The sequence below is a fragment of the Podarcis vaucheri genome (genome assembly GCF_965113315.1).
Source record: "Podarcis vaucheri genome assembly, chromosome: 5".
Lineage (NCBI taxonomy): Eukaryota > Metazoa > Chordata > Lepidosauria > Squamata > Lacertidae > Podarcis > Podarcis vaucheri.
In genome coordinates, this window is record NC_138763.1 from 59981529 (window position 1) to 60007794 (window position 26266).

The window sequence follows — 26266 nt, forward strand, 5'->3', positions numbered from 1 at the left end:
GTCCCTAATGGACCGTGAGGTTCCTTGGTTTCATTTTTGCAACATCTCAGTCTTTGGTTCCTATTATATCTACAAGCTGGCTTGTGTACTGTTGAAGCCACAGATTGATTTCACCTTTTAAATTAACTTGACCTTTGCCTGTTCACAGAGGCAGAACATATGCCATCCTGTGCGATTATGAGTAATGTCCTGCAGTAGCAAATACATGTTTATAAAGTGCTGTGGTTGGCATTCTCTGATATGTATCTTCTCTTTTCGACCCTTGGGAGGCCTTTTGCAATGCGCTCGCAGCAACATTTGGCTCTCTTTACCGTACAATTGCTAAGTGCCTGATGTTTCCTGGTCCCATAAGGTGGTACATATATCATGTAATCTCAGAGAGGGTATACTCAATAATATGGGGATGCTTTGACAAGTGCTTGGTCTCCCAGAAGAATTTTTGTGGTAGGGAAGGAAGGAGGAAGATGTACTTGCAGGTTACGTCAACCAACCACTTTAGTGAAAAATATTTACTGTACTTCACAAAATGAAGCTGTAAACATTTGCTATAAACGCTGAATTATGTGTGTGGTGTGTGTGCCTGTACTTCTAAGAGAAATTGCTTTTTAAAAAAGGTTCACAATTTTTATTTAATTTATAAGTATCATTGGCACATCATAGTTTTATCAAAGATGATAATAAGTTGTAAATATCACAAGCTTAAACATAGCACACCAAACTGATAAATAGAAGGAAAAAGCATTGCTTTGCTGAAGGGAAATAAAAGGGTTGATTTGTAATAGAATCAGAGCTGGTTATATCGATTCTTAATACTGTATAAACTGATGTTATGTTTGGCCACAACCATTATTTGGGGGGCTACTCAATAATGCTATATTATTTTGTCATAAAGCTATTGTACCTTTGTCTTTGTTCTCTGAATCTGACATGGGTGGTGCTGTGGTCTAAACCACTGAGCCTCTTGGGCTTGCTGATCAGAAGGTCAGTGGTTTGAATCCCTGCGATGGGGTGAGCTCCCATTGCTCTGTCCCAGCTTCTGCCCACCTACCAGTTCGAAAGCACTCCAGTGCAAGTAGATAAATAGGTGCCACTGTGGTGGGAAGGTAAACGATGCTTCTGTGCACTCTGGCTTCTGTCACAGAGTCCCATTGCGCCAGAAGCGGTTTAGTCATGCAGGCCACATGATCTGGAAAGCTGTCTGTGGACAAACGCCCCCCGGACTGAAAGCGAGATGAGCCCCCTACCCCATAGTCACCTTTGTCTGGACTTAAGCATCCAGGGGTTGTTTACTTTACCTTTTTACCTAATGAATCAATTTAGGCATAGCAGTTTCTCCAGCCATTCCTTAAAAGATGGTGTGTTTGCTGATCTCCATGTTCTGGGAAAAAGTAGTACTCTTGCTGTAGCTAAAGTGTAGGAAGCTAATTCTTTATATTATGACACTGTCAGATTTAATTTAATAGGAAAACTTTCCACATAATTTAATAGGAAAAATTGGAGGGGGATTTCATACCTTAAGAGCTTTTTCATTTGGTTTTTATATTTCCTTCTCCGAACTAGTTCCCACCACATATGGGGGAAAGCCCCTCCTCTTTCTTTTTAACACTTCCAAACTGTGGTAATATCTTTTTTATTGATTTCTTTTGTGTCTGGTCTGAGTAGATATACCATCTACTCATAATCTAAAAACAGCTTTCCCTTATGCCCATATTTAAGGAGAACGTATGTGACTTTCATCTCCAAGAGAAATTGTAAGTCCCCACTCGTTGCCCTCATTTAAATCTCTCCTTGCTTCCCTACTCAGTGATCTGTGTTGTAATGCAAGCTGCCTCCAGACTCTCGGTTGTATTCATAGTAAAAAAAAAAAGGTAAATGAAATATACTTGGAGTCCTGTAGTGATTTCATGCTCTTTATTGCCACTTGTAAAACAGTGATTTAATTGCCCCCCAAACCTCAGGCTTTTATATACATTCTTTGCACAATAAGTCTCGCCTGATTGGCTGATTCTGCTTCCCTCCTGGAGCCTGATTGGTCTTCTCCTGCAAGCCAATCAGTTGTTGCATTCTAGGATCCTACTTGGCTATTGTTCTAGGACCCAAGCTTAGTACATAACAGTAAAGGACCCCTGACAGTTAAGTCCAGTCGTGAACAACTGGGGTTGTGGAGCTCATCTCGCTTTACTGGCGAGGGAGCCGACGTTTGTCCGAAGACAGTTTTTCCAGGTCATGTGGCCAGCATGACTAATCCGCTTCTGGCTAAACAAGAGCAGCGCACAGAAACACTGTTTACCTTTCTACCGGAGCGGAACCTATTTATCTACTTGCACTTTGACATGCTTTCGAACTGCTAGGTTGGCAGGAGCAGGAACTGAGTAACAAGAGCTCACCTTGTTGTGGGGATTCAAACTGCTGACCTTCTGATCGGCAAACCCTAGGATCAATGGTTTAGACCACAATAGCTTTAAGCAAATCATTCTGCCAGTGCAACATAATGATCTCCCCCTTCTCCATGCCCCCTAAATCTATTCTGGTGTTTTCCCCAACCCTCTAGAGCAGATTTGAGGAAGAGTGGGGGGGGGAGTGAAAACCTGTGGTTTGCTAGCCATAATCCTTGCACTAGCACAGCAATTTAGTTGAATACCCCTGTCACTATTTTGCAGGAGGGATTCAGGTGCATACCAGGAAATTTAGGTTTGCACAATTAAAGTGGAATAAAATGTCACCCTAGTGCACCAACCTCCCTTTAAAAAAGAAAGACTCTTTGTAGTTAGAAAAGTGACAGGGAAATGCACAGAAAAATGTGGGGTGAGCAAATGTTTAATGGGGAGACTTATAAATATCCAGCTGGATGAATGCTCATTGTTGTGTAACATCCCTGCAAACTAATCAGAACAAAGACCAGATAGAATTTAACCTCTGCATAAGCTTTGTGCAAGTAAGTAATGATGGATGCTCAGTTGGATGTGGTCTGGAGACAGTCTTACCTAGGCTTACTCCAAACAATAAAGCTAGCTTTCTTTTAGCAGTCCTTATAAGCCTTCCTGGTACCTGGCTTTGAGAACTGCCTTCATGGATGCTAGACTGCCTCTTGAACCCACAAGCAAGTGATTAAGCATCCTACAGTAGCAAGCAGCTTGAGAAAACAGCCACAAACTGTTTCCTTTCCTCCATTTTTACCCTAGACAAACAATATGGAAACTGATCTTTTTAAATGTATGATACCCCTCCTAACTGTGCCAATGATTAATAAGCTTTACTGTAGACTTAGGTCTGCGGGAACAGAATTAATAGAAAATTGCAAAAGATCAGTTCTGTAGTCTGTACAGCATAGCAATTCTTCTTCAGATCCTTACATGAAAGCATTCAAATATCTACTCCCTTGCACATTCAGGATAGGATCAGGGCCTCCCTGTCAAAGAGCAGGCCTATTTGTTTCAAAATAACCATTTGTTTTAAAAATAAAAGCAGTCATGGGTGGAAAATAGGATCTGGGCTGTGATGCTGGTGGAAGGGAGGAAAATTAACCCCCTTTCCCCTTGTGTTATTTCCCTAGTCTAAAGATTTTCCCAAGCTGTTGTTTCCCCTGGGAGGGAGCATGGCTGAGACAGAAAGGTAACACCTGTATTACTTGCAAATGAGATAAGATTCCTAGGGAATTTGGAATCAGTTATGGCTTCTTTTCTGTGGCAGCTATCAAGTGGATGGCACTTCACTCCAACAGCCGACGTCTTCCTAGATCTGGCTTTTGGCACATATTCACTAATCCAGGCTGACTGAACACCACGAAGGACAAGAACTGAAGCAGATATGCAAATTGGTTCTTGGTGGAAAATAAAATCATTCTTAGATTAGCGAGCTGGTTGAACTTATCCTAAATGCTCCTTGGAGGTGGTTTCCAAGAATGCAATAAAAAAGGACTTCCGGGGTGGCGCCATCGGCAATGGCGAACTCACTTTGAACTGGAGGGACCAGCTCCGCGCGAAACGGGTCTTTTCCGCTGCGGCAAAGCGGGGACCCTTTCAGAAATCACAGGCAGATGAGGCCTGTGACCGTGGGACTCGGCAGGCACCTTTAGCACCCCCCCAACCTGCAAAGGAACCCCCTAACGGGCTCCGAAGTGAAGAGGGGGAAGTGGCGCGGTGCTGTGAGTCAACTGCTATTTCCGTGGAGCGAAGCCGCACAGCCGTTGCCGGAGAGCGCTGCCTTTTTCCTGGGAAAATTTGGCATCTAAAGTAACCATCCGTGAGTACTCAAACATTGAACAATTGGACTTCAAATAAGAACTGGCGATTAGAAAGGAATTGGACTTAAAAATTTACCTTAATTTGGTACTGAAACGGAAAGGTCTAAACAGGAAGTCAGCCTTCCGTTTCTTTGTAGTCAGAAGAAAGCAAAGACAACGTAAACCAGAGCTTAGAAAATTACTTTTGAAGGATTGGTTTTCACCATTTAAAAGAGTTGAACCCCCCCTTCGGTAGCAGGAGAAGAAGGGGGACCTTTTTTGGACTGTTTAAGCCTGCAGAAGTGAGTTTAAAGTAAAGTAACTTTCCACCGTCCTGACCCTGGAGCGGGGTGCCAGAATTGACGTTTTGAAGCTCATTGACCAGAGACAAATGTTTTTGACAGGTAGTTAAAAGAAGAGTAACATTGTGATTCCAGTGTTTCCTTTCGCATTTTAAAGGAACAAATATTGACAAAATATCTTTTAAAAAGAGACTTTGTTGCTATTGTCCTTAAAAGAAAGAACAATCAGAAGTTTCCCCCTAGAGGGGGACTGTGAAACTGTAACCAATTTTAGGGAGTTTGCAGCTGCCAGATTACAACCGTGGGAAAGGACTTCTGACCTTGCAGGACAATGTTTTCAGAAGCACTGTTGGGTGCTTTCTGTAAAATAAATGCCCTATTGGATCAGTTAAGTCAGAAGACGGATTTGATGACTAATGCGGCCAGAACATTTGAACAGGTAGTGGGAAATTATATGGAGCCCACCCAAGAACTTAAACAGGAGTGTGTCCTGACAGAGCAGATGATAGAAGAGGATGTTGCAGAATCTTGGGTGCCTGAGATGGAGGGACTTTTGGCCAAGCAGGAAAATGAGCCTTTGGATTTGACAAATGAACTTGGAAAAAAACGGATTTGGAAAGACAAAGTTTGGACTGATTTGGAAATGGGGGGTTGGACTGACCCCCCTATGCAGGGATGTTTGGACTTTCCGAGTCTGGCAATGGGCCGTCAGAGGTTTGGAGCTGTTGGGACTTCCAATTTTGGAGGGAATTTGAAACATGTCTTAAAATACCACATGGAGGCTAGTCTGGACTATGGGAAAGGGGCTGATTTGTTGAAAAGGGTAAAAAACACTACTAAGCTGGAGTTCCCACGAATGAAAGGAAAATATGAAGAAGAGTTGCGGAAGGGACATGAAAGAGATTTGAAGGCCTCGGATATAAGATCACCAGGTTAATGTGCCAGACTAATGGGATAAAAAGGACTGGCAATCCCGGGACCGGGGGGAGGGGACGCTGGAAGAAGATTGGATTGTTTTTATTCTCTTTTTTATCATTAGAAATGTTTTATGAACGATGGAAAAATGTTGAAATGAAATTACTTGGCTCTTGTAAAAATGTTTAAAGAATTAGGTAAAAAGGTAATGGTTATGAGAAGCTGGTAAAAATAAGATTTAAGTTTTAAGATTTAAGGTTTTTTATAAGATGAAAATAGAGTAAGGTAATGTAATGACAGAATATTATGAATTATGGAAAGGATTTGCAGTGACAATTATTAATCAAGATACAAGAGATGGGAGGAGGAGGAGGTTCTGGAAAGAAGGTAATGAAAGTCGAGAATTTGAAAATGATGGTTTTGTTTTTTCTTTTTCTTTTTCTGTTTTTCTTTTTCTGTTTTTGTCTTTTTTCTTTGTAATTTTTTTAAAAAATTCTTTTTTCAATAAATATCAAGAATGCAATAAAAATAGGGGGGCAGGATGGAGTGCTAGATATTTGAAGGGGGAGGGGATTTCTACCACATGCTGAAAAGGCAAACCACTTTTAAATTTATATTGCAAGTTCTGAATTGAAAAGTGGCTTGCCACTTCAGCAGCGTGTCTAGTTGCTGTGGAAACATTCAAGAAGCCCTTCTGTGTAGCTTATTCTCCTCCTCCTCCATGTATGCATATAGCTTCATTGCAGCAAGGTCACAGAGGTCAAATGCAGCAGCTGAGTTTGCATTCAGAAGCTTTTGAAGCTTTTTTTCCCCTTTGCTGCGGTGACTGTAAAGTAAGAAAATGTGGTGCTTTGTGAAGATCAAGTGAACTGGAACAGTAGTCATCGAACAATGAAGTTTAAGGGCCACAAGACTGGCTTGTACCCAACCAAGGTAAGTTCCACATGTTCATGTTGAATCAATCCTTTGAGAGATAACTAAAGATTTTATACAGCGTAAAAACTACTTTCTGCCGCTGCAGATGTTTAGGCTAAAATAATCAGACATTTGCCCCCACAAGCGAAACTGGCACACAGCCAAGCATTTGCCAGTTCTGCTTGAGCTGCAAAAATTTCACAGTGAGCTTCAGCGAGCAATTGTCACTGTTTTGCTGAGCCAACATCCATCATGCAATGTGATTAAATCTACAATCAGACCTTATGACAGAAGCAGAGCATTTGTATTATCAGAGAATCCATGTCTTGGTTTTTGAAAATAAGTGGCTCAGCATGGCTCCAGCAATTGTACAGCAGCACGAGACTGTTATCAGTGGTGGACAAGCCTCAGGAGATTTCCCAATTTCATATAATAATCACCACCAGCAGGAAATGCAGATCTCAATCTCCTTTCAGAAAATTATCAGCTTGGGGCTCTCAGGCGCACGAATGTGCTTCATGCCATTGATGTAGAACCTTTAATCTAAAGCAGGTATCTTCAACCTTTTCAGATCCAGGACCTAGTTTTAACCCAAACATGCATTTGGGGACCCATTTCTTAAATTTTTACCATACATTTGCCTGGTGCTAGTGCTCCTGTTGTGACCCACCTTGGCTCACGACTGGGTCCCAAACCACCTGTTGAAGACTAGTGATCTAAAGGACATACAGGAAAGCCTGAAAAATTTGAAAGATTAGTATTGCCAGGAAAGTTGCTCTGTGGTCTTAAGTCTCCAGCACTCTTTTGAGTAAGCCACAAATTACTAGCTAACTCAATGGAGCATTGGTCAGCATACAATTTACATGTAAATGGGACGCTGGGACTGATGGATGTTGTAGTCAAAAATATCTGGGAGTGACCAGGTTGATGAAGGGTAACATACACAAGGTTGGGTTCACAACTATGTCTTTTCATTAAGTAACATATATTATGTAAAAGGAGCAGGTATACTAGAATAGTAGGTCCAACATAACCTCATAGTAAGTGAAATGTAATTGTAGATTCAATTAGACAGAATCAAATATATAGCAGGTTTCGAGTTACAAGTTGTACAGACCTATAGAAAGACCTTACTTAGTGGACAGAATCTGAAATAAATTATAGTGTAGCAAACAGCTGGAAAACACAGAATATCACTTTTCCATTTATCAACCCCAATCGTCCACATTGTTGTTCTATTTTATTCATATAGGTAGCAACCCTGTGCTGAATTATCCACCCTACATAAGTCAATGGGCCTGACATACATGTAAATGATGGTGGTTTAGACTGCACACTTGCCCTTGAAATTAAGCAGCAGATTCCATCAAAATAAAATGCCATCTTTGGGTGCAATTTCCATGGGTCTCTCTCGCTCTTTCCTTTTCGAATACCTTGCACGTTGGTAGAAAACAATGATAATGATAGCTGCAGCATTTGAAAGGACTATAAGGAGCACGATCCAGTATGAATATCCATATGTGTTAGAGAGTGTGGCTCCTTTTGAAGGACCGCAAGGTGCAGCCAGCTCAACGGACAGTTCGTTCACTTCCACATTTGCAGGAAACAGAAACAAGCCCAGGAGGGAGCAGATGCCTTAAAAATAAAAAGGAAAGCAAATATTTCTGATATTAGTGTGGGAAAGTGATAGTAGGCAGATGAATATTTTTTTCAAAGTTCTTTTCTGTTGTCAACAAAATTTGCAGAATAAGGCTGTCAGAGGCTTAGGTGGGGTTGGAAGAAAGGGCAAGGCTGGTGGAGCAGTGCTTGAATTATTGGGAAATTCTCTTTTTGCAATTCACAAGTCTTGACCTCTCCCCCCACTCCATTTTATCTAAATCATTGGTAGGGAATGCAATCTAGCCTACCTCACTCTCATTTTTTTTTTTATCACCGGACATCAGATTATCACAATTCAAAGGAAAAACATGTCCTTTCCAGTCTGCGCTCCAATGCCTGACACTTAACTTTAGTTTTGGAAAGCAGCAGAAAGTTGTGCTCCCACTGAAGCCTGGCATTTGCAGACTTACCTGTGTAAAAGCCCCACTGAATGCAGTGGGACTTGATGCCGAGTAAATACGCTCAGAATCAGACTGTAATTGGGACTATCTTGAAATACAAGTGATGAATAAACCCTATTTAGGTATTATACAAATCTGGAAATACCACCATTTCCAAGGCTCTAAAGTCTGGAAAAAGCCTAAAATGGCATAAACTCAGTGCAGGGCTGCTAAATTTAGGACCAACTATCCTGATTTTCATCTGACACTGGAACCTGACATTTTTACAGTGCTTCAGAAATCTTCCTCTACTGGTACCAAATCACTTCCAAATGGAACTATTAAGCTGGAAAGCAGAAAAGTAAAGTACTCTGGTAGTAAGAACCATATTTCAACAAAAAAAGATATTATATGGGAACGATCTAATGCTGGTATATTTTGTAACAGGCTCCCCCATTCCCTGTGAATAAATTCTTTTAGTCCAAAGCTTGCCGTTAGAAAAAGCAGGAGCCTCTTGAGACATATTTAGTGTAAGAACTGGAGTTATTTCCGTAGCAAGATCACAAGGATAGCAAAGTACATCAAAAGAAACCAGATGTAAGCCAAATAGGGGAATGAAGGGTTATACCCCCAGGGAAATATTTGATGGAGTTCATCTTGCATTCTAACATATCTCAACTTTCTGAAACGTCTAGAAATCTGCTCTCTCTGTCTCTCCCCTCCTCTACAGAACCTGATGTATTGTGGATTTTTCTCTTAGCAAAGTTTTGCCCTATTTTTGCAACTCCAGTTCTCATGCCGCCCTCTTCAAGGCTTTACTAACCTCACAACTTTTATTAAAATTCAAAATGTAGCAACGGTCTTGTGGTGATATTTCTTTAACAGGTTTGTTATGTTTTGGGTGGAAAATGTCTGGGAGGTTTTATGTAGGAGAGTGGAAACTCAGCCTGAGGCAAAGTGCAGATGGGATTTGTGTGGGAGACAGCTAGTACAGAATAGGACCATCGTAAAAGTAAATGCTAAAACTACCCTCTGATTGTAAAATAAATGACACAGCGTTATATTGAAGAAATCTGATATCTGTATTTACTAGAGCAGTGTGACGCATCAAGTGACAGTTGTGTGTATCATAACTGCCACAGATCAGACATCATAGGTACCTTTGTTGGTCAATTAGGGAAAAGACATGCAGAAGTTACAGCAGCATAACACCTTTATTAGAACCAATATCACAAAGGAGCGATGGCAAATCAGCCATCACAGCAGCGTTGGGCAAGCAATTAAGCTTCTCTGTGCCATTTCCATGCTCTAGATTGCCTCCTGGCGGGACACCTGCTTCCTGCCTGCATCTTTCTCAGGGGGCTAATAGCTTTGGGATGTGTGGATGACATAGATTGGGGGAAATTGTGCAGGGGGAAATGACTAATCCCTACTTTTTTCTCTGCTTTGATCAAAATCAGAGTTCCCAACTGCTGCTTCAAAATCTGAAAACAACATCAAGAGAGCCACTCACAGATCTTGTGTAGCACTTCAGCTTGGGCCCTTAGATTACCAGATGAGAGCTGCATGAATCATCCACCAGTGCCAGGGCATCATGTTAGTTGCAGTTCCCATACACTTGTTTGAGGGAGTAACACCCACTGCATCTAGGCAGGAGAAATGTCTTTCCTCCAGAGGGCATCCTGGGATGTCACATTCTCCCAGAGCCATTTTGGACATTGCTATGTAATCATCGAGGCTGGCCCAAGACATTTTGCTGCCTGAAGCAATGGGTAAGATGGTACCATCTCATTTCATCCAGGCTTGTATCCAACAGTGTATGTGGAGAGTTCCACTCATGCAACAAGCCTTCCACTTCCCTCCCCAAATGCCCTCAAAATATGCTCCAGAAAGTTCTCTGACCCTCTGAACCAGATTTTTGGAGTACATATGAGGCTACAGGGGAGAGGAGAAGAGAGCTCCATTGCACAACTAGAAATCTGTTACTCTAGTGGAACAGCAGCTTTCATAGAATCCAACTGAACTTGTAGTTGTATCTTATTTAACCCTGATTAAATGACAGCTTTCCTTTCTCCATCAAACCTGGAAACAACAGGCTATCTTTGGGGGTGCAGAGCAAGCTGGCTTACAAGACTCTGGATAATGGTGGGGAGACCACAAACTTGACATGAGCCAACAGTGTGATGCGGCAGCTAAAAAAAGCCAGTGCAATTCTGGGCTGCATCAATAGGAGTATAGCATCTAGATCAAGGGAAGTAATAGTGCCACTGTATTCTGCTCTGGTCAGACCTCACCTGGAGTACTGTGTCCAGTTCTGGGCACCACAGTTCAAGAAGGACACTGACAAACTGGAACGTGTCCAGAGGAGGGCAACCAAAATGGTCAAAAGCCTGGAAACAATGCCTTATGAGGAACGGCTAAGGGAGCTGGGCATGTTTAGCCTGGAGAAGAGGAGGTTAAGGGGTGATATGATAGCCATGTTCAAATATATAAAAGGATGTCATATAGAGGAGGGAGAAAGGTTGTTTTCTGCTGCTCCAGAGAAGCGGACACAGAGCAATGGATCCAAACTACAAGAAAGAAGATTCCACCTAAACATTAGGAAGAACTTCCTGACAGTAAGAGCTGTTTGACAGTGGAATTTGCTGGCAAGGAGTGTGGTGGAGTCTCCTACTTTGGAGGTCTTTAAGCAGAGGCTTGACAACCATATGTCAGGAGTGCTCTGATGGTGTTTTCTGCTTGGCAGGGGGTTGGACTCGATGGCCCTTGTGGTCTATTCCAACTCTATGATTTTATGATTCTATGATATTGCACTGCCATTGAACATCTGCCATGTGAAGCAGCTGCCTCACTCTGCCCAATGGTAGAGCTGGCCCTAATGATCATTTTCTTGTTACGTGTTTATTTGAACAATACCTGCTGACTATTGTTATCATATGGTTAGTTAATTTATATCGCATATTCCAATTTTGCTGCCATGTAGTGAAAGCAAATGCTTATGATTAATAGTTTTGTTTCAGAAGCCTAATCAAAGAGACTTCTCATTCAAGTGTTGCTAGTTTATATGCAACCTCCACCGTTCATTAAACCCACAAATAAAATGTATAATATTTAAATTTAAGTAGGGAGATGATAAAGCTGATGTATCTTTGTACAAATGGATTCTGCTTACACTTGTATTATGAGTGGAATACTGAGTTTATTTAAGAAATATTGGCTGCAATCCAAAGGAGCTGTTGAGATTTAAGCACTTCTTGCTTCTGCAGCTGTTGGAGCCGCTATTGTAATTTAAAAACTAAAACAAAAGAAAAAAACACTGACTGCATTCAGTTTCCATGTGTCTAGCCATACACAGCTCATTGAGATTGCAGCTATTGACCACAATACTCCAACTATTAGTCTTTCTCTGCAGTAGTCTTACATCTCAAGGAGATCAAATACAGATCAAATAATTAGAAGATAGCAATCTACAGTCACAATTCTGTTCAATTCTGTTCTGTTTCGAATATGAACTCGGGGGCATCTGAAGAAGCTCTACAGGGGTACCTCCATGAAAACTTTGAACAACCTTCCTTGAAAGATGGCTTGTCTGCTATTACTCAGTTTGCTCTGCAGTGCACACCTGCAGAGGAAATAGGTGTTATAGATGAATTTTGAAGGCACTCCCAATTTGCAGTTATTGGTATACTCTGCAGTGCACACACAAAAATGGTCTGCTGTTATAAGCCACCAATTTCTATAGTTTATGAGAATGGTCCCTGTTGATCTGATAACTGGAAATTTCATATACATGATCTACCTGATGCAGTTAGTGCTGTGCCAAATTTTTCTCCCAGTTTTTAAACCATTGTGCAATCCCTGGTCCTGTATTTCTGCAGGAAGCATCTGAACCTCACTGTATTGCTAGAATAATCTTCCTGCGACTTAATCCATAGCTGTTTTTGTTTCTTGCAAACAAAAGGAGCATAAGGAGCCTTCTTAAGCTGTCTTTCCGTGGAGGGGTGTGGTTGTTTTTTTTTAGTGTGTGACACTACAATGAGACTAAGTGACAAGAGAGTTCAGGTGTCTTAGTCTGGATTTGGAACTCCTTTTTCTGCGATGGCTGCCCACTTGTGGACAGGAGGCTCATTTGGTGCCATTATTACATATCTTTAGGCACCAGCCCATAACTTTATAACCAAGCCTTTGACCTTTAATTATCAGTGGGCTTTTACTATCTGTGCCTTTTAAAAGAGAGTAGGATGTTACTCATGGGTAGGCAAACTAAGGCCTGGGGGTAAGATCTGGCCCAATCGCTTTCTAAATCCAGCCTGCGGATGGTCCAGGAATCAGCTTGTTTTTACATGAGTAGAATGTGTCCTTTTATTTAAAATGCATCTCTGGGTTATTTGTGGGGCATAAGAATTCATTCATTTCCCCCCAAAAAATATAGTCTGGCCCTCCACAAGGTCTGAGGGACAGTGGACCGACCCCCTGCTGAAAAAGTTTGCTGACCCCTGATGTTAGTAATGTAGTTATTTCCCCCCTTTGCTTTTAATGCATCTATGGAGGTGTTTGTTTGTTTGTTTGTTTGTTTGTTTAGTTGGTTGGTTGTAAGCCTCTTTGGGCTGCCCTGGACAAGATAAAGCAACCAACAAATTTAGTAAATAATAAAAATAACATGATAAAGAATAGGAAAAAAATATTCGTCCACTGTTATGTTGAGATTTGCACCACTGCACCACTTTCTTTTTGCTTCAAACTACACTGTCAAAACAGCACTACACAACAGAAAAGATATGTGGGCTAAAGTTTGTGAGGTCCCTTGTTTAACATGATATTCTACGTAAGTCTCTCTGAGTGCCTTTTAGAAAGAAAGAAGCATTGGCCCAGAAATATGCTGATATATAAATAATTAAGCAAGCAGTTTCTTCTCAAAATCAGTTCATTCACTACAGCCACGCTGCCAAGGCAAAACACTTCTTGCTACCTTTTAAACATCTACGAAGTAGGTGAATTGTTTTCTAAATTTGTGTTGGAAAAAAATTTCATTAATGGCATCATCATCAATCACAGGGATGCTAGCAAAAACTGCAAGTCATTAGCAGGAGTACCATTCTGACCCCTACTGCATCAGAGGAAGCCCTCATCTCCCACTGTGTGACTCTTCCTGCCAGCTACAGATGTAAGCAACAAATAAGTATAGCATCTCAGAGGAGGGTTTCTCGGGCCATACAGCAAAATTGACCAGGACAATGTAAGTCATCTTTCCTGCTCCCAGGTATTTCATTCTCCCTATCTGGATTTTGAACTTGAGACCAAGGGAAAGTGGGTGCATGGTCTCACTGGCCTTAAACTGGCAATATCATATTTTTAAAACCGTATGTCCACACTGGCTTGGTCATGTCCACAGAATGGAAGATGGCAAGATCCCCAGGGACATACTCTGTGGGAAGCTGGTTTAAGGCATCAGGCCCATTGGCAGAGCAAATGTTACAAAGATATCTGCAAATGTAACGAGAAGGTTGGCAACATTGACCCCACCCAGTGGGAATCCATTGCAGACGGCCACAGTGCCTGGAGACAGTCGGGTCACGTATCCACAAGCAGTGACCAGAGGAGAAATGACAGCTGGGAGGAACACAGAGAGAAGAAAAACCCATAGTGTACCCATAGTAACAAAACCAGACGCCTTTACCTGCCCCACCTACAATAGAACATGTCTCTCCCATATTGGTCTCTCCAGCCACAGCAGGTGCTGTAACTCTCCAACGGTTTGACTTCACCCCAAAGGTGCACCCCTTCACTGTCTAATGAGACAGAAGGATGCCAACAACAACAACAGTAATGTATATTACTTACCAGATATGGAATTCCAGGTATAGACCCCAATAGGGCCCAAAAAGGTCTGGTAGGGGTTGCTAACGGCATTGTAGCATGTAAATCCAGAACTGAGGAAGGAGCTGATCAAACTAAGAACTAGCAGAATAATAATCACAGTGTTGAAACCCTTCGTTTTAGTATTTTCCAGCAAATCTACAACTGAAAAATAATACAGCATAGTTAATATCAGTAGATACAGTGATTAATACTTCAGATGAAAATCACCTTGTGTCAACTGGTTTCTATGGATGGAATTTTTTTAAAGCTAACTATATAGTATTGCTAAGAAACGGGGGGGGGGGCTATCAAATATGATCAGACATGTCTGATTCTAGAGAAGTTGCCCTTCTACATTGGGATTCAGGCAAGTTGACTTATACATATTCTTGGATGTTTAGCTCTTTTGGTTTCTCCTCAGTCTTTCAGTATTTTTAAAAATTACTGTTTTTGTAATTTATCCTTGAAGTTCAAACATTTAGACATGAAGGAATACCCGTTTGAAAAACAGCCTAACTGAGCATGTACCATTGTACCTAGTAGAGTATGACAAGCTTCTAAGGAGATGGGCAGCTGCAAGTTTATAACTCTTGATGTTGCATAGAAAAAGATTATGGTCATCACAAAACTGTCTAGGAACTACATTTCATAGTTATATAGAGGATATCAGAAGCAGTGATTCAGTTGATAAATGAGCCTTCCACACACCCCTCTCTCTCTCGTGTATGAGTATGTGGGAGAGGAGCTGCGATCATGCTTGCTCTCCCCTTCATGGCATTCATATAATTTTATCTGAAACCATGCACCTATGCACATAGAACTGTGCACATTCCCCTGTTCATGGAAGGATTATGTGCATATACTCCAGGTGGCCTAGTGAATGTGCATAATGACCGGTTATTGCAGATATTAACCACTCAATTTATATTCCCCTTAAGATAAAATATCTCATTTGATAATTCCTTGCCCATCCATTTCCCACATTGTAGGAAGCACTTATTGAGAACTAAGGTACATGTGTGTGTGTCAAAGAGAGATTATAATTTCCTCACAAAAAAAACTTATTCACAAGTATTTTTGCAAAAGTAGAAGTGTCCATGTTTCAACAAGATATTTCAAATTAAATCTAATCAAGATTGTCTGTGCTGCCTTTTCTGTACCGGCAGAATGAAAACTCAATTCAAAGTATGTCAAATAAATATTTCAGAATAAAACCAGTTCATTCTGCCTATATTTGGAAGAGTCCAAGAAGCCACGTTTGTTTATTGCATCATACAAATCATTAATGGCAGGCTATTAAGAGCCCAGTACTTTGATAGAGCTTTGTATGCCTTGCACTGTTAACTTCCAAGACATAAAAGAGAAGATCAAGTTTACTGTTCAGTGGAGTAGCAGTCACAATAAATTTAGGGGATAATATCAGAGGTCTTTGTTAGTTTGCAGTGAGGCTACTAATTAACTGACCTTATAATATACAAGCAAATTGCTCTTGCCAGCAAATTCCTTGCAGCCCAAGAACTGTGGTATAAAGGCATCGATCTAATTCACGCTACAAAATTTTACAGCGTGTCTTACATTCTGCTCTCAGACACAACCTTCACCATTATCAGCACTGTGCTCTGTATCAACAGAAGTTCTATACAAGAGATCAGTGCCCAATGCAATAGAGAAGTATGTGGCATCAGGGGATGTGGTTTTGCAGCTTCCATAGTATGTAAACAAATATATAAATTCATGGGATGTAAGAACTGCCATAGTGGATCAGAACAAGCTCTATCTAGTTTGGTGTATTGTTTCCAACAGTGCCAACCAGATGCTTCTGAACATTCACAAGCAGGAAACAAATAAAAAAAAATCTCCCTGTTGCTTGTATTTAATATCATATAATTAAACATATACTCTTGAGAGTCCCATGGACTGCAAGAAGATCAAACCTCTCCATTCTTAAGGAAATCAGCCCTGAGTTTTCACTGGAAGGACAGATCCTGAAGCTGAGGCTCCAATACTTTGGCCCCCTCATGAGAAGAGAAGACTCCCTGGAAAAGACCCTGATGTTGGGAAAGATGGAGGGCACAAGGAGAAGGGGACGAATGAGGACGAGATGGTTGGATAGTGTTCTCGAAGCTACAAACATGAGTCTGACCAAACTGCGGGAGGCAGTGGAAGACAGGAGTGCCTGGCGTGCTCTGGTCCATGGGGTCACGAAGAGTCGGACACGACTAAATGACTAAACAACAACAATTAAAGATATAGTGCCATTGAACTTGGAGGCTTTATTTAGACACCCATTGAGAGACCTATGCTATTTTGGCACAGGATTTCTACAATTTCTTAAAGCTGACTAGTTTATGGCATTATTACAGAACAACTATGTTGTTCTAGTCTACCTGACACTATAGTTTCACTTACAAACTCTAAAAGACTTTGTACTTAGAAAATAAATCCTTGAATGAAGGAACTCAAAGTTTAGTAAACCAAATTTCTGTGAAAAACAAGCATTTGGGCTTTAAAATGGACTTTCATGGGAAACTGAAACCTACTTAGTGATTTCAAAGGAAAATAGCAGATCTCCAAAATGTCTTCATTTATACAATGTTCAGTAATTTGATGAAACTCTACATCAGGGGTCAGCAAACCTTTTCAGCAGGGAGCCTGTCCACTGTGCCTTAGACCTTGTGGGGGGAAAACTATATTTTTTTTTGGGGGGGGAGAATGAATTCCTATGCCCCACAAATAACCCAGAGATGCATTTTAAATAAAAGCACACATTCTACTCGTGTAAAAACACCAGGCAGGCCCCACAAATAACCCAGAGATGCATTTTAAATAAAGGGACACATTCTACTCATGTAAAAATACACAGATTCCCGGACCGTCCACAGGCCGGATTTAGAAGGTGATTAGGCCGGATCCGGCCCCCAGGCCTTAGTTTGCCTACCCATGCTCTACATGATATAAAAGGGTGCTCACTGAGAAGTACCCATTAAGATCAAGACATCTGTGGAATATATGCTGCAGTCCTTCCATCCACAGGGCTCCATGATGAAGAAAGTGGATAAGGCAGTTTTTGCCAATCTCTCCTTACCCCATTGCATTCCCTAGCCCACCTGTCATGCTTTCCTGGAGGGTCCACCAACTCTCTCTTGAGAAGCGTTTCATGGGGCACAGAGGAAATTGACCAAAATCCTCTCTTCCCCCTTTTCAAGTGGGAGTATCCCTTTAGCAGAATTCCGCTCATAGCAGATCTGGATTCATCCCATTATAAATCATGGCACTACTTGGTGAAAAGCCTAGTGACAAGAGGATGCGAATGGTGGTTTCTCCCAGCCATTTCAGCCTTGGCTTTTCCTTTCTCTCTTTTTATCAATTATTCACTCAGATGTATTTGGTATGCATCCATCTAGCATTTTAGAAACTTTGCCCTTCAGAACTATGAACAATAACTAAATGAACAATTCATAGAATACCAAGGGCACTAGCTAGCATTCAGGAAACAAAGGAGAAACCTTGCTTGGACTTTGCTGTGGTGTATGAAGTCTATATAGGTAAGGAAGAAGATACAACATTGTTATCAAATGATAACCGTGAACCAGATCTAATTGTATTCCAGTTGGCTCACTTGCACTTATTACTGATCACACAGGGAAAGAGTAGACATGAAACTTTCTTTCTGTGAACTTCCTTAAATTAAATTAAATTAACTTAGGACCCAAACCAGTGCATATGAGATGTTTGGCCTATTAAAAAAAAGTCATACTAATATTATGTTTCATAATTGTCAGTGAATTATATTTAGCCAATGCTTTATTTTATATACAAAATTCTTTTATGTAGTTCTGCTTCTGTGAGCAAGGTTTACCGTGAAAACTGGCATACAAATAAATTGAAGATGAGAACATGTATTCCAGCAAGACCACTATAGGACCTAATAAAGTTGGCTGACATCAGGCATTTGTTCACCTGCTAATCTTCCGATGTAATAATTCTATGATATGCTAGCAATGGCCTTCTGCATTCTACACAGGACAAAATGGCCAGTCCTTGTGCAACAGAATAAATGGACACAAAATTTAACATCCAAAGACACCCTGCTGCTGGTGTGAAAGTGGCTATTATTAGGAAGGAAAATTGGTGAATTAACACAAGACATGAAATTCTATCACCTATAGCTTGAATTAAGAGAATACAAATACAAACAGAGCTATCTTCCTGGAAACACTTTCTCTGTGACTATCTTTCAGCTTCAGCTAATTCTTATCATTTTCATGCCGTAAGTCATGGATTATTTTGTCAATTTTCTTTTAGAGAGTTTGCTTGTAACAATGTTTGCCATTCTTATTTTACAGCTCTTTGCTTCCTGGTGTTACTCTTCTCTTCCATAAAAGTATCCACATAAAGAAATTAAAGCCATGGTTCACAATACCCAAGTAAACAGACAGCATTAAACCAAACAGCTCCCAACAATAACTCTTTATATTTACTTCAGTAGATGGTTACCTTGGAAAGGGGTATCCTCAACACTAAGTCCATTTTGCACGTTCTTTGAACAAGATCCTTCAAAGAGTCCATACGTAATGAATATTGTCTCAGTGGAATTTACGTCACCGAATTTAATCTCACTTGAAACCCAATTTTTGGTTGCAAGAACAAGGCAAACTATCACCAAGGAGATAACACTGGTGAAAAAAGCAGAAGCAAACATCAGGGATTTTCTCTTGGATGGCATTTTATCAGAAAAGTGTTTTTCTGAGGTGCAGTAAGATTTCCCTCCTCGATTCTTAGTTCTCTAAATGAGAAATCCAGTGAATAGAAGCTTCACTTCTGCTGCTGAATAATGGGGACCCTGTTACTGGTATCTGTGCTGGCAGAAAGTCATGCCCATAAACTTTGAACTAACAGCAGTGGTAATAAAGTTGTAAAATCATTGAACTTTGGTCTGCAGCAAAGTGTTGCCATAGTGACAGGAAAATCACTCCAACCATGAACAGTAAAGATCTGAAAGGGCTGTGGCTCAGGGGGAGAACACCTGTTTTGCATGCCGAAGATCTCAGGTTAAATCACTGGTGTCTCCATGTAGGAAGACAACACTGAGCTAAATGGACCAATGGCCTAACTCAATATAACAATATTCCTGTGTTCCTGTGAAAGCTTTGCATAATCAAAGAATTCATTAGAAAGCTCAAATTTTGTAGACTGAGTGTTGTTGTTGTTTTTTTCATTTTGCACATATGGATTTTTTTGGCAATGTACATTTGGGGGGTGAAACTCAGCTTCTTGTTTGTGTTTGCTTTCTGAAAACATGAAGAAGGAATAGCAAAGGGTTAGTATATACACACATAGGGCCAATTCATTCTGTTGTTATAAATGTGTAAAAGACACAATGGTGACTTGCCTTTGGTCAGAGCTTTCTTCATTTGCTTCCCAAACGGTGGAGGAGATACCTGGTTTGCTCAGCCTGGTAAACTATAGTGCTCGCTTCGGCAGCACATATACTAAAATTGGAACGATACAGAAAAGATTAGCATGGTAAACTATGGCTTAGCCAGATCATGCTGATATGTGGGCTTCCGGAGAAGACCTTGTAGCTGCATTGCTCCTTCCTGGTCCTTTTCACTGCCATACGTTACTGAGCTAAGCCAAAGTTTGGCTTACTAGTGGGGTAGGAGAGCTGAAAATAATGCCAGTATGTTTCACATCTGGCAACCAACGCACTCCTTTGGTTTCAGATAGTACATGGGTAAAGGTAAAGGTAAAGGTACCCCTGCCCGTACGGGCCAGTCTTGACAGACTCTGGGGTTTGTGCGCCCATCTCACTCAAGAGGCCGGGGGCCAGCGCTGTCCGGAGACACTTCCGGGTCACGTGGCCAGCGTGACAAAGCTGCATCTGGCGAGCCAGCGCAGCACACGGAACGCCGTTTACCTTCCCGCTGGTAAGCGGTACCTATTTATCTACTTGCCCCCGGGGGTGCTTTCGAACTGCTAGGTTGGCAGGCGCTGGGACCGAGCAGCGGGAGCGCACCCCGCCGCGGGGATTCGAACCGCCGACCTTCTGATTGGCAAGGCCTAGGCGCTGAGGCTTTAACCCACAGCGCCACCCGCGTCCCACACGGGTCCCACAGTACATGGGTAGACGAGCCTAAAAAGCCCAGGACACAACTTTCCATGGCTCTCTAGCGACTATGGTGGCTCATTTATCAGAAGTAATGTATTTAGAATTAACTTTGGAAGTGTATACTCGATTCTGACCAAACTAAGCCTTCTTTTGCTCTAGGACAGTGATGGCCAAACTCTGCCTTCCAGCTGTTTTGTGTTTAGGGACATCCCTGACCACTGGCCTGTTAGCGAGGGATGATGGGAGTTGTAGTCCAAAAAACAGCTGGAGGGCCAAGTTTGGCCATCACTGCTCTAGGAGGCTTAGTTTGGTTATGGCCCCAGTAAGTCATTCCCATATTCTGAAAGATACAAATACAGTGGTACCTTGGCTTATATACGCTTCAGGTTACATACGCTTCAGGTTACAGACTCTGCTAACCCAGAAATATTACCTCGGGTTAAGAACTTTGCTTCAGGATGAGAAGAGAAATCGTGCTCTGGCGGCGCGGCAGCAGCAGGAGGCCCCATTAGCTAAAGTGGTGCTTCAGGTTAAGAACAGTTTCAGGTTAAGAACGGACCTCCGAAACGAATTAAGTACTTAACCCGAGGTACCACTGTAGTATAACACAGTGGCTAAAGGGTGATTGAGACAAATCTCTTCACTTGGCTGCTGTCCATTACGACTTGTAAGGTGACTAACAGGAGGTGGAGCCAATGACAGATGGAGCCACTTTGACTAAAGAAGAGGAAGTCATCAGGCAGCAACACCCCATGGACTGGCTCTAAGTTAGAAAGCAGGCAGGCAGGTGGAGCTCTACTTATGTCCATTGCTATGTCCATTGGGCATTCTCTAGTGGTTACTTGAATGTGGGGCTGAAAGGGTGGAGCATTAAGAAGGAGTGCTTTCATATTGCAAGGAATTGTGGGAGCTATGGGGCGCATGAGTTAATGAGAAAATTAATTTTAAAATAAATGTATTTCTTAGCATATAATAAAATTGTAAGGACATCATCATGCTGCAGTTCACATAATCATGGGTTGGTGTTTGGAGAGGTGTCAAGGGACAAGGTTTGGCAGAGGAGTAGGGAGTTTGGCAGGGGGCGGCTAGGTGGAGTTAGCAAGCAATGTGAGCAGCAGCACAACCCCTAGTCTACACATCATGTCAGATAGCCTCATGTAGAGCTCTGCATGCATTTTCACACTCACTTCTTTGTCTAAAGGCTATTTTTCACATTATGTGAAAATGCCAAAGAGAGTTATTTTTCACTCTCTTTTCACCTTACACTTTTCATAAAATTTAACACTTGGAATTATTATGCATGTTTTGAGCCGTGCACCTTTCTCTTGTCTGTTCCATTTGCTTGAGGAACTACTCAGAATTAAGCTTTTCTGTGCTTTGCCTTTCCATACTCATCTAAGTTTGCATGCTAGGGCTTGTGCAAACTGCCAGTTTACGTCAAGTCAGTATTGAACTGGAGTTGATTTAGTTTATCGTTTACCTGCTGTCGCTACTCCGAAAGCATCTCAGTGCTGGTGGCTGTGAGGCAGGTTGCATCTCTTGGAAAAGTGAGCCCCCTCTGTGCAAGTATCTGGGTGTACAACTTGGGCTGCAATCCTATACAGAGTTTCCTGGAGGCTAACCCCATTGAACTCAGTGGGGCTTACATTTTTTATTAGACATGAATAAGACTGTGCTATCAGTATTCAGAGAGATTCTCTTTTACTTTTTTAAAAAATCTAGCTTTTATACCTTTTTTTTTTTTTAAGCTAAGCACGGTTCCCAGTGGTAAGAGGATGGTATCATAGCCTACCTCCCTTGAAACCCATTCTGTGTTTCAATATACTTGTCCATCTATTGTGTCCCTCCTAATTTTGGAAATCCAACAAATATTAAAAATAGGGGTACGTGAATATTTGTATAACTCCAATTACAAAAAAGAGAAGGTGTTTCACTGGAAAATTTGGATTATATTGATGCAGGTTTTGATGTGTTTGTGTCCAATATTCACATCTGCATCAAGAAATGAAATCTGGTAGATCATAGCATCAAACTATTTCCTTTATACTGTAGCTGTTGTTGTTTTTTGATCTGCTTTTCATGAAGAACAAAATACATGCTTCTTGGAGCAATAGTATTTCATATAGGCTTTGAAAAGTACAGTTGAGTCTCTTTGTTTCATTATTACTTTAGTGGATTTATCCTATTGCCATCCACTATAATTACTGCAAATAACTACTTACAGGTGAAAAGCAGAATGAAGCTGTTGGCATGCCTGCTTCTCTGTTCTGAATTCATTCACAATGTAAGTCAGCTGCAAGTTAGAAATTTTCACACATGGGGGTGGAATTGACCTATCATTTTAATGTCTTGGTTATTCAAAGGAATAAAAGCGAACTGCTATGCTAAATGAGAAAACTGATATATGTTTAGCCCAACCATCAGATGACACAGCAGGAATCAATGAAATTAATGAATTGTTCACAGAATTTATTAGGATTCTGATGAGAAGAGGGCAGGGGAGAGATTAGCCCCTCAGTTTATGTATGAAAATCACCAGAATTGTGCAGCAGGTGAAACTAACTCTCCAGCATGACAATCCCAAACCTTTTCTCCTTTGTAAGCATTTTTGTGGTATTTCAAGTTTCAGAACAATAGTAAATAAGTCATGTAATTTCACATGCTGATTCAAACTAATATGGACTTTTTTTAAAAAAAAAAAGCCTTTCTTCATACTCTGTAAGTCAAATTGCACAATACTAATAGTTGACCACAGCATTAGACAAGTTTTAAAACCTACTGAAATCAACCATGAAAATTAGGTCAGTTATTAACTAGTTATGATGTCAATTGTGTGATAGCTATTAATATGACTAAAAGTTGAACCAGCATCCATAGGGGAGCCCAGTCAGGACTGGGACTTCAGAGCTGTGACAACTCCTGCCATCCTTTAACTCATTTGCTTACAAAGTAGCATTACTTGTCCTGGGAGAAAAGTATCCATTGGTGAAAATACAGTGGTACCTCGGGTTACATACGCTTCAGGTTACAGACGCCACTAACCCAGAAATAGTACCTCGGGTTAAGAAATTTGCTTCAGGATAAGAACAGAAATTGTACTCCGGAGGCGCGGTGGCAGTGGGAGGCTCCATTAGCTAAAGTTGTGCTTCAGGTTAAGAACAGTTTCAGGTTAAGAACAGACCTCCGGAATGAATTAAGTACTTAACCCGAGGTACCACTGTAGCAGCCTCCTTCCAGCAACAAATAGCTGGCAGTTGATTTTAATTCTGATTACACATACCCTAGAGCTACTGTTTAAAATGTAAAAACTGTAGGGTAACCAGCTTCATATAACCAACATGCTTTCGGCTAGTTAATATATGAAGGGGTTAAAGCAATAGAGTAAGCTGTCCTGCCAGGCTTAAGCTATATCACTTTCCCTCACCTTGGGAGGAAATGGGCAACCAAACCTTTTGCAGTACTCAGTGTACATGTGAATTTGATGCATGAGGAATCCTGAGCTGATCCCTCTAGCCGCTTTTGTTTCAGACAAGAATGGAGTCTGAAGGTTGTGTTTTTCTATACCAATAGTTGAGGATCTTTTATTGTTTTGTTACCAAGCAACTTTTTGCTGTCTGTGCTGTGCAACTTTTTCAGGCTGCTCTATGGAAAATTACATGAATCTGATATAAGGTGAGTTTAATACAGTGGTACCTCGGGTTAAGAACTTAATTTGTTCTGCAGGTCCATTGTTAACCTGAAACTGTTCTTAACCTGAGGTACCATTTTAGCTAATGGGGCCTCCCGCTGCCGCCGTGCGATTTCTGCTCTCACCCTGAAGCAAAGTTCTTAACCCGAGATACTATTTTTGGGTTAGCGGAGTCTGTAACCTGAAGCATCTGTAACCCGAAGAGTCTGTAACCCGAGGTACCACTGTAGAACAATTATAACTTACTAGAAACGTTGAATGCAAGTAGATTCCTCCCTGGTTAAAAGACCCATTCAGATGTTCCCACTAAACGATTAAAGGTCAAGTAATGAGGCAGTGCACATGGCGATACTGGGAACAGGGTTTTTATTAGCTCCATATTCCAGATGGGGGTGGAGACTGAGATACTGTGGCTTGCCTAAGGCCATCTAGTGATTCCGTGGCTAAGGCAAGATTTGAACCACAGACTTACTGGATTGCAGCTCATAGTCTTAGTGCAGAGAACAAACAGCTTATCTGATAGTAACCAAATATTCTGGAATATTTATTGCAAAGTATAATAGTAAGTACTATAACACTGCTGCATTTCAATGATGCAGTCAATAATTTCATATATGCATAATAAATGCAGCTACTCACAGGATATGTGTGGGCGTTGATATTATACATATGGATAGGAAGGAATATCTTGCATAGATTTTATTGGCACGGCAAAATTTTACTGGCATGGCAACAAATGGTTTATTCAGTTCCTCCCACAACCATCATAATAAAAAGTCATTAAAGCTCCAACCCATATTCTGTCCATGACTCATTGCACATGAAACACTGTTTTCAGAATGTCTTGAAGAATACTGCTGGTGATGAATTGGACACTTTCCAGTTTGTGTCACAGAAAGATGTAGGTCTTGATGTCTGTTGTTGCCAGACATGCTGTCAGGTGTTAACCATAACACACACAGAAGTCCCAAGATTTTCAAGCCTACAGTAGAATTGAGGATTTTGTGGGAGAAGTGTGATAACTCCTTGTTCCTGCTAGTTCTATGTATTGCTGCAAGCTTGCTCAGCTCTAGCATCGGCCCCCACCCTTCACCCCTTTTTTGTTTTTATGCTCCAAATTGTCCATGCACCAGGATCTCAGACTACATTTCAGGATTTGGATGTGTGTATACAGCAAGTTGTAACCCTGACCATTGTAACTGCACCCCATCAGGTATATGATAAGACACCTGTAGTGGTAATGGCATGTATGAGGTCTTCCTCTGGGGCCCACAAAACCTCTGAACACTCCTACCCTATTGGTCATGATGTGGTAAGGCTGTCTACCTTTTTCTTCCTTGAAAAGTAAATAAAGCCAAAGGAGGAAGTTGGAAGAGTGACGTACTTTCTCACTTCCTGTTTTAGCTCTATCGGCTGTTGAAGGCTCATATTAATTTTACTACCATAATCCACAGATGCCAACAACAGTAATCATTGGAAAAGTGAAGTGTGTACACACCAGGATTGCCATATTTCAAGAAGTAAAATATGGACCCCCCCCCCCAAATTGTTGATCTGCAGGGGCAGGGCAGTGATCTATTAAGCCAGGGGTTGGCAAAGTTTTACCTGCCTGGGCTGCTCAAGTCCCGCAGAAATCTCTCTGTGTGCCGGATTGCGTGTGCAATTTCCGGCGTCTGGGCATGCGCAGACACGATTTCTGGCACTGCGGAAGCGAGTCCCCATGCTGCGCCAGTTTAGCGCAGCACGTGGGGATTTGCCAAGGGGGCGGCTCCGTTCAGGGGCAGTTTGTGGGCCAGTTAAACTGCCCCCGTGGGCCGCAGGTTGCTGACCCCTGTATTAAGCTCTATTTATGTTCTTACCATATGCATGGAAGGGGGAAGAATCCAGTGTGCTAAATGCATGTGCAAAGTCTTCCTTGAAGAACAGCAGCATCTTTTAAGTCTGGGGTGAATGCAAGGTTCAGCAATGTTATTCAAATGTTATTCAAACCTAAAGGGGACAAGTCTGTGCATAGAAAAGGCTTGATAAATTGATTGCAGGACAGATGGTACTACGCTGGAGGCTGCACAACTGCAGCATGTAGGTTGGAAAATTGCATCTTTAAATGCCCTCTGCTTCTCCACTTCATAAACTTTAAACACGGAGAACCAGCAAAATAGGACTTAGAAACTTCTGCATCAGGGTATATAGCCTGAGGTCACATGAGGCAACCAC

The 26266-nt window shown here is 41.4% G+C and overlaps 2 protein-coding genes across 4 annotated transcripts in view; one reads left to right on the forward strand and one right to left on the reverse strand.

Moving 5' to 3' along the window:
• The window catches only part of PTPRE (protein tyrosine phosphatase receptor type E), a 143481-nt gene that overhangs the window by 11657 nt on the left and 105558 nt on the right, over positions 1-26266 (forward strand). The gene's annotated exons all lie outside the window — the stretch shown is intronic.
• On the reverse strand, positions 5970-19114 carry CLRN3 (clarin 3). Its single transcript, XM_082222941.1, has 3 exons — positions 18750-19114; positions 14235-14414; positions 5970-7989 (listed from the first exon to the last, which is right to left on the reverse strand). Exons 1-3 carry the CDS (start codon positions 18976-18978, stop codon positions 7721-7723), a joined length of 678 nt encoding a protein of 225 aa, XP_082079067.1. The 5' UTR covers positions 18979-19114; the 3' UTR covers positions 5970-7720.

Bases quoted from the DNA above. Each gene is read 5' to 3' on its own strand.
- CLRN3 (XM_082222941.1), bottom strand. From the start codon at position 18,978: ATGCCATCCAAGAGAAAATCCCTGATGTTTGCTTCTGCTTTTTTCACC. The intron at 14,415-18,749 runs GTAACCATCTAC...ATTATTTTTCAG, and splicing joins TGAGGATACCCCTTTCCAAG to TTGTAGATTTGCTGGAAAAT. The intron at 7,990-14,234 runs GTAAGTAATATA...TTTATTTTTAAG, and splicing joins TACCTGGAATTCCATATCTG to GCATCTGCTCCCTCCTGGGC.